Genomic DNA, 9,049 nt, shown 5'->3' on the forward strand with positions numbered 1-9,049 from the left:
AACACGCTTGATACCTTTGTGCGTACGGCACTTTCGTCGCACAGGCCCGAGAATGGCGGTCGGAGCGCACTGGAAAGAAAAAAAATATATACAGAAGCGCAACGCGTGCTTCCGCATGACACGAATTGGCCAATGGGGCAGTGGAGGAGGCTGGGGCGACAGGAGGCGGCGAGGAGGAAGCGCCGGGGTGAGCGCGGTGGCGGTATGATCTAAGAATGGCGATACTTTTTATATATAGGGGCTTTAGCTACGAGTAAGGCTAGGGGTTACGCTCCCTGGACCGGTATTTTGTAGCTATGCCTTTAAAGTAATAATGCCTTTTCGGGCTTATCGCGCTTTGTCAGTGGTCAGAGCGACGGTCGGCTCGCGTTATCAACGGGATCAGCCGGCCGTGAGCGGTGGATGATAAGACTAGTGTAAATTAGGTCATAAGGCATCGCTACAATATCGCGGCCCTGGGGTGTTGTCGCCGCTGACACTGGTGGCACGGTTTTCCCGCGTCGAAGGGCCGCTCTCGTCGTGGGTGGAATGGGAAGCGTGCGAAGCGTATACTGCCGCGCAAGACAGGCTGGTGGCGACGATGGCTACCATATGGTGCCTGAGCAGCGCGCGTTGTCTGTATGGAAACAAAGCGCTGCATTAGCGGACGTCTGTCTGGGGCGGCTGCCGCGAAGCGCGCCCACGCGTCACCCACGCGCTGCCTCTCGCGATCTCCCGATTAGAGAGGCAGTCGCGCCACCCTTCGCTCCGTTTGCAATGTGCCGCAGGAGACAAATTTTCCGCACCAGCTACGCTACTCACCACGTTCTCTCCCTAATAGAAACCGTCTACCTACATAATCATACTACAACTTATTGACACGCGAAAGGAAAACGCTTGTTGTGCTGCGCTCAAATTTTGCATTAGGGAGTATCGTAATCGTCGGTGAATTTTTCAGCACGCGCACTATCGGAGCACGATTGAAAACGCACATCAAACCCCTCTATCTTTAATGAGGCCCAACCCATTAACAACTTTAATGTGGGTAAATTAAGTGAGGAACACTCTACAACTCCAGTCCCGAAGGCTCATTGAGGTCGCTGTTCATAGCACACCGCTATGGTCTACGGGTAAGGCAATCAGTTCGGGTGATGTTGAACCTTTAGACTATCGAATCCCGGCCGCGGTGGCCGCATTTGGATGGAGGCAAAATACAAAAGCGCCCGTGTGCTTGCGTTTCAGTACACGTTGAATAATCCCAGGTGGTCAAAATTAATCCGGAGCGCTCCACTACGGCGTGCCTCCTAATCGGAACTGGTTTTGGCACGTAAAACCTCAGAAGAAGAAGTAAACTAGACTCAATTGACATACCCAATTCCGTGGAATAGCATGACAAGGCTGGGTGCCACCTAATCACGCTGCACACAAGGCAATGTCAGACTAGCCGCTAGTGGCGTGATAGCAGATCAGCTGACAAGAAGGGTGATCAGCTGTATAGCAGGCCAACCCGGCTTGTCACGTGTGAACCCAGCATTACCAGCGCAAGTGAAAGAAGAGCAAGTCTAGTGCAGTGCTCTTGTGTGTTTCCATCTCGTCTTGCGATTTGTCTATTCGCATCGTTCACCAGATGCACTTACGGTTGTGCTTCACCAGTTTTCCGAGTGCCAACGCGCAAGCCCCTTGTCAAAGCGCTTTTCCAAAATGTCAGTGAGTACTCCTTGTCCGATTATTTAATTTATATTTTGTTTTCATTACTACTAGATGTGTTCATCAAAACGAAGGCAGATGGGCATATCCTTCAATGTGAATATACAAGTTGAAATAACACATTTGAAAAGGAAAAATCACGTAAATTCTTGCAGGTAAATTATTCGCACCCATGTATCGAACGCCAAACGCGATGGTACGACCACAAAAAACAACAGGGTCTGTGCTTGGGCGAGTTGGTGATCCATGTGAAACTTTTTTAAAGCGCGTTACAGACAAGATTTTATCTGTTTCTTCACCTAAGTACTGCCTGTAATGCGATTTTGCAAGTTTAGTTACTGAAAACAAGATATGATTATTAAATAATTAACAAAAAGAAAGAGAAAGTCCATCTGCCACATGCTTTCACAGTGCAGCCTACAAAATATGAAACAATTGAAAAAGTTAATAATGAAATTTTTAAGTACGCCGAAAAAAACAAACAATTGTACAAGACACGAAAGCATCTTTATTATAGGTAGTACGCGTATTACGTTTTCCTCTCATGCTACGAAATATTGATGACTTGAATGCTATTTGCTCAGTATGTGTGTTTTTTGTGGCCATATACATCTTACGTAATATCGTGCTCTCCGGTCATCGCCCGTTTGTGTCGCCTTCTCGTCTAGCACATCGTCTGTTAGCGCTGCAAGACCGTCTTCGGTATTGCTTGACTTCAGTATATATGAAAAAAAATAATATACCTCAAATTCCATATGTTTACCGACGCTTCGCTTCTTCTCCAGTTCCTGAAAGAGATCCTCGCACAGCCGTGGTACCATTCCTGCGGGACAAAATATCGGATCAAAATAAGGTACCATTTCGCTTAGCAAATTTCTGTTTTACCCAGAGCGCACAAGGTCTTCAAAACGAGCACTATAGCCTAATCTCTAACTACGAAGAAGTGTGCAAAAACTAACACAAGCGAAAGGATAAACTTTACTAAATATCCTCGTCTGGCACCATGAGATAAGCCTAACTGTGAATGCTTTGTTCAGTTTTCTCGATTTAAGCCATTAGTAGGCGGAATGCAATCGAGCCATCATTGCCTAGAGGTATTAAAAATGACGCTTGAGCTCGGAGCCAACGGCAGTTTCTCTGTTTAAAATACATGTAAAGCGCAGGCATGATTTGATGAAACAACGGCTGGCTGATTTGAATAAATTTTGCCGCATTTCAGAGATGGAGTTTTAATCCAGTGATTCTGGGAAGCATAATTCTGACTTACGACCTACAATGTTTAAGGAAAAATTTTAATTATTGTAAATTTAGGAAAATTCAAGTGCGAAGTTTAAAAATATGTTGCTCTGCCCAAAGACAGTTATCACAATATAAAAACTGCATATATTGAAATATCTTAAGCGAAAAAATCTAAGGTATAAATTTACATCTTATATTAAATTGCTACAACCGTATACGAGGCTTATACAAACGTCCTCACAAATTGTACACCGGTGTATAATGCATTAATTTTCTCCGCTTTAGATGTAATATTAGGTGCAGTATAGAAAATTTCATCAAAATCAGTGAAGTTATTGCCGAGAAAAAATTTTTTTTTTCGTTTTCGTGTGTTTAGATAGAGCACCCGAGCTAATGCTTCTTCAGGCGAGGATTTCTGTTACACTGAACACTTATATTCCATCATGCCCTTGATAGGATCATCAATGACAGTTTATTTATTCCAGAATATTGGCCGAATAATTCCTCCAACGATAACGTTTCTACCCTCGAGCTTGAAGCCCTGCGTTCTAGCACCGCCTTTCTGCTGCGTGGTTACTATTGCAATTACATTTTGAGGCCGTATTTGAGCAAGAAATCTTCTCAACAATGTATTCTGAGCGGCTACTCGAGCCTCCAGATGTAGGCGTATTTTTTAACAACTCATCCGGATGGCCAAAAAGCGATAATAATATGCCATGCATTAGTGTCTTGACATTGGCGCTGCGCTCCACTAAGTCAATGGCAGGGAGGGAGGGGTTATTTCAAGGCGGGATGTGAATGCGGATTTAGTTTTACACGTTAAGCCGAGGAAAAGAGCTAGAATAGCAGGAGCGTGGACCTCTTTTCTTTTCCTATTCAAAAGCCTGCAGAGTATTCACAATTAATTTGCGGCATTTCGTTGCTCCAGTGGGCGGTCCATTACGGCAGACACCGTGCCTGTGCCGGAGACATAGTGAATCGAATTCAAAGATGCGACGTTTACACTATGCTAAATTTCGGCTATGAGCACGCAGAAGTTACGCTTTTCCTTTTTTTTTGAGTTTGAAGATGTTGAAAACGAGACGTGCTGTGGCTTTCTTTTCCTGTTGAAAAACGTTGTGACAAAACTTGAAATGGAAATTGTTTGCACGGGGAAGCATCCCATTCTTCATTATCGACGATACAGTCGGTGTTTTACAAGAAGACACAGTACATACATATGCTGAAACATTGCTATCGTTACCATTATTCACAGGGCACTCATCTGAGTTTGGTGATAATTTTATCGTGGTTAAAGAACAGCGCTAATATATGGACGAAGCCTAAATGACACAGCGCTTAGCGCACACTGTAAGATGAAATATGCAATAGTATATATTGAAGATGCGTATCAACTGTGAGCATGGGGTTAACGCGAACCTGTGTTTGCTCCGTAGCCCACCATGGAGTACGACTTCCCTGAGCCAGACTGGCCGTAGGCTAAAAGAGCGGCGTTGTATCCTTTCCAGGCGCTGCGCACCACTTCTCGGCCCAGGTCTTTGTATACGCGTTCCTGCGAGTCAAAACACAAGAAAACAAGAAAGCGAGCCCATATGTCTGCATGTACGTATATGCCATGACGTCACTGCAAATTACAATTATTTGTGAGTTCAGTGCTCGTCCTGCTTCTTATTGCTTGTTTGTGCTTGTCTCTATTGCTCGCTTGTTGATATCGCTCCAAGGAAGCTACCCAGGTAGGCCTCTGCTAAGGCAAGACATCAGTTTTGCCATTTTGCGAGAGAAAATTGTGAGCATCTGTCAGTAGTGGCGGCTGCCACAATTAAGAGCGATAATTTCTCCCACTTTAAAACCCTTTCCTTTCTGCTTATCCTTCTTGTCATTCAATGACACCAGCGCTGCACGGAAGGAAAGAGGAATGCGCATTGAAAGAACAACAACAACGACAAAGACAATTCAAGTAACTCTTCACCCCAAAGACGCTAACTCTAGGGCCTGAAGGAACGGTCACGCACTGGAACCAACTCACCAGTCGATAATCACTGAGAAACGCCACTCAATATATTTAGGAGTCTATCAATAACTGGTTAGTTCTAGTCAGTGTTTATGCTTCTATATTTTGTCTTCGATATTGCAGAGGTGTTGCTGGGAGAGTGAATTTGCAGCGACATGCCGTGCTTTCGTCTCCTTTCCGTGGTGCAAAGTACCTGGTCGGCGTAGAGGGCTCCGTGCTCGTGCTCGGGGTCGGGTGCACAGTAGCCGTCGTCCAGCCGGAGGCAGCCGTCGTGTGACCAGAAGCAGTGGTCGAAGGTGAATTTGCGCGGTTCGGAGGCGAAGCTCTGGCCTGGGCTCCAGAGCTGCGTCTCCTGTCCGCGCATGCGCACCAGGCACCGGGATCGTCGCTGTCTCTCGCGCTCGCTGTGCGGGCAGCAATGTTAAGGAACCCAACACGAGCTGCATAGCGCACGGCATTGTACTTCGAGCAACACTGTACTCATTTACCTTAGCATAGTCCTCGAGGTGTATTTCAGCGAAGGAAAGATGAAATGTAGTGACGACTATCTTCCTTCATCCGACTTTCTGATTAACCAGAGCACCATGCAACAAATACTGTAACACTGACGTATGGGGTGCTCAAGATTTTTCAAGCAGTTTACACGGCTGAGTAGAACAGGTGGTTTTGTTGACAAAGACCTACTTTATGTATTTGCAAGCTGAAAATTTAAACCGAATTACCTGTCTGGTTGGACTTCGTTATTCTTTGGTAACGTCTCTAACCAAAATATGGTGTTTATTAACCCGACGTTCCGGGGCAGGCTCGGATCTTTCCTCATAAGTTAAAAAACAATCGCTAGGGGCGTGCACCTTGATAATGGCTAGGAAAGATGAAAATGATACAGTGGTTGTGGTTGTAGCGTCAGGTTCTTAAACTGGTGTGTTTTTGCCCTTAAATGACTGAATATGGCAACTCGGAAATTATGGACAACGATGGAAAGCAAATCGAGCATAAACGGTACTTGAAAACAGCTTTTTTTTTTACTTTTGCGCAATATATTATGTGAAATGTATTGGATGTGATAATATGTGATGCATGTCACCCAAGTGAAAAAGAGCAGCAGGCACCATATTTTGCTGTCAAAGTCTCCTGATTTATTCATACCAGTAAATAAAAACGCCAGAGCAGTGATTTTGCATATTTTATTGCCTTTCTTGCGGGCTCGGCACCATTTCACGAGTTGCTCGATATCCTGCTTGCAAATTTGCAAAAGGCTAAACAAATAAAATTCAGTGCTGGTAACAATCTGTGTGGCAATGCCAAATTGTTGTGCACCGCCATGTTAAGCAATTGTATGTGTGCCCGATGAAATCTTAAGGCGGCAGCTATGTGTGTACATGCGCGGTGAGCCGTAATTAAAAGAAAGCAACTTGCGCGCGTAGGGACACTTTCATTCTAAAAAAAATGCTATAAAAACAAAATAGCACATAATAGCATTCCTTGATATCAGTAAAATATTGATCGAAGGCACTGTTTTTTTACGCTGACTCTGACCCGGTGCTCAGCTCAGGTAACTATGGATACCAAAAGCCAATACCAACTCGAAGACTGTTGTTTCTAACGGCTGCTCAGAGGCACCGAGTCGTGGCCTTGGCATTTCGTATAAACCTCAAGAATCGATGGTCACCTAACTGGCGTGTTTGAATGCGTAAGTTGTGTTGTGAAAAGGTGAGCGCAAGTGTCGCAATCGGTTCGATCTCTCAGCACGAAGTGCAAGTGCTACGTCACTGTACTTTATATTGTTGTCGATAGAACATGTCGGGTTACTTGCTGCTTCCGAAGCTGCAGTTGTCTACATATTTCTTTCAGTAACAGCTGTTGAGGGTCATTCAGGCAATGTCACAAGTACAGTCGTAATATATTCAATCATCGTGTTTTTTAACGGAAGAATTCGCCAAGAACAGAAAGCAGATAAGAGGAACAAGGGCAACTGTGAGAGCTATAACAGTAGATGAAACGGTGTTTCATCTTCCAGAGAGGAATATTTATTTATATATTTGTTCGTTAGTTCGTTCGTTCGTTCGTTCGTTCATTCGTTCGTTTATTATTGTCCTTCTAATGCTTACAGTGAAGCATTGCAGAGAAGGGGGGCAATTAAGCACAGATAATAAGATTTTAACAAGGAAATAGAGACATTGAACAAACGTATTGTCACGTTGTAGTGACGGTTTCGCGAAACTGTCAATCGCGAAGGTAACATTCGATTGGGCAAATCTGTGCCCACAAAAGCAAGTGAGACTCGTAGATAGCGGCTAGCACAGTCGGCGATCGGCGAAATCTGATCTGCGGGTCAGACGCGTCGGCTATCTATACAATGACTCATCGATGGTTCCAGCCTAATCGCTGGTGTGCACTTAATGTTACAGTTGAAAGTACAGTGAAGTTACAGTTGAAATAGTCCGTAGTACAGGTGAAGAAGATAACAATGAGGCTGCGCGACCAGAAATCAATATAGAAAGCAGGTTACTTCCGTTACCATAAGGATATATTACAGTAGTAGGAACGTAGTAATAAAAAATGGACAGAAAAGCGCGTATCTGCTTCGGAATACATATACGTGCTAGATAATATTACTAGGTCCCTTGTGGAAGTCATCGGTGCCGGCAATTCGACTAGTCTGTATTGCCGACTTATGTGGATCCGACAGGTGATTCTCCTCCTGGCACATATTCTGAAGAAAAAAAATGACTATGTGTAGACGTTTTGTGGAGTGGGATGGTCACCTCATGGCGATATTTGAAGCCTGTAGATGCGAAAGAGTTCCGTCTTCTACGGCGTGACATAACAGTATGTTTCAGATTATTACAAAGTCTACAAGCGACTCCTCCTAAAGACAAGGCTCGCCTGCGATAGAATATACGTTATTTAACGACGGTGACGGTGTGGGCTTGTTGGTTGATGATCATGGAAGGACACTATTTAAGGTATGGCGTTATTTATTGCCATTATTTATTTAATATTTTATTTCCGCGGGCGGGCAGATCCTTCGGATGGAGTGGGAAGGTAGTAGAAGCTCCAACGAACGAGTTTGTGCACCCCCGAAAAAAACTGAGCAGTGCCAAACCACGACGTCTCGCATCTTCTTTCTATCTGCTATGACTTAGTACAGTTTTGATAGTTCTAATGTTCAGAAGGTGATAATCTTCGTCACCCTCCTCATGGTATTCATGTCCGCTGCCATGAATATGGCACATCCCAGGAATTTCCAAATATTCTTGTTGCAGGCTAGCTGTCTCCATCGCTTGCCTGCATATTTTCTCATTTCATCACACCAACGACGTCTCTGCCATCATCGACTGCGCTTCCTTTCCCTTCGCACACATTTGCAACTCTACTAGACCACCGGTTATCTCCCCCCCCCCCCCCCGCAATAGCGCAATTTCTTCCTCTTAATGTCAAGTAGAATATTTTGTCACCCCGTTGCCTCTCATATGCACACCGCTGTCTTCCTGTCTCCTAACGTTACGCATATTGCTTTTCATTGCAACCCTTTTTGTGCGGTCCTTCACTTTTCTTAATCTTCGTTGTTAACCATCAATTTACGCCCCACGCACCTCTCAAAAGAATTATTTTACGCTGTTACTTTCTTCTTTTTCTTTTCTTTTATTGCTATAGCAATTATATGCACTCTTCGAGCGGATTTCTGCCGTCAGCGACGCCGTCGCCGTGAGGTTTCGTGTGAAGTCCGAGGGCAATAAAATTGTCGCCGCGCGCCGTATTTGAAGGATAGCGGTAATGTGTCCGTCATGGCTTGGAAATGCTTACCGTGTTGAAAGCTGAGAACTGCCGAAAAAGAATAAACAAAAATGCTCCTTGCATATTTCTTGGTTATGCCTTAGCGAGCTTCTTGAAGCAATTAAAAAGTGGCTAAAATGAAATGATCTAGCTATTTCGTTTTAATGCTGAGTGCTGGGAGCGGGCAAAGCACTCATAACAGCACCGCCATGGCCACGACACCTGTCGTGCTCAAGTGCCGATTATTTCCGCGACGACTGTCAGTAATTATTCAGAATAGGGGCTTTGAGGCACAATACTCTAATATATTTGCACAAAAAGACACAAAAAAGCAAA

The 9,049-nt window shown here is 44.5% G+C and overlaps 1 protein-coding gene across 1 annotated transcript in view; it reads right to left on the bottom strand.

Moving 5' to 3' along the window:
• The window catches only part of LOC119456636 (kinesin-like protein KIF28), a 97,309-nt gene extending 92,009 nt beyond the window's left edge, over positions 1 to 5,300 (bottom strand). Inside the window, exons 1-3 of the mRNA XM_049668997.1 lie at positions 5,130 to 5,300; positions 4,345 to 4,477; positions 2,430 to 2,509 (exon numbers count right to left, since the gene is read on the bottom strand). Coding sequence (XP_049524954.1) covers positions 2,430 to 2,509; positions 4,345 to 4,477; positions 5,130 to 5,300 — 384 coding nt within the window. The remainder of the gene's footprint in view (positions 1 to 2,429; positions 2,510 to 4,344; positions 4,478 to 5,129) is intronic.
• Positions 5,301 to 9,049: the final 3,749 nt, after the last annotated feature.

This window comes from Dermacentor silvarum, chromosome 6 (genome assembly GCF_013339745.2).
Source record: "Dermacentor silvarum isolate Dsil-2018 chromosome 6, BIME_Dsil_1.4, whole genome shotgun sequence".
Lineage (NCBI taxonomy): Eukaryota > Metazoa > Arthropoda > Arachnida > Ixodida > Ixodidae > Dermacentor > Dermacentor silvarum.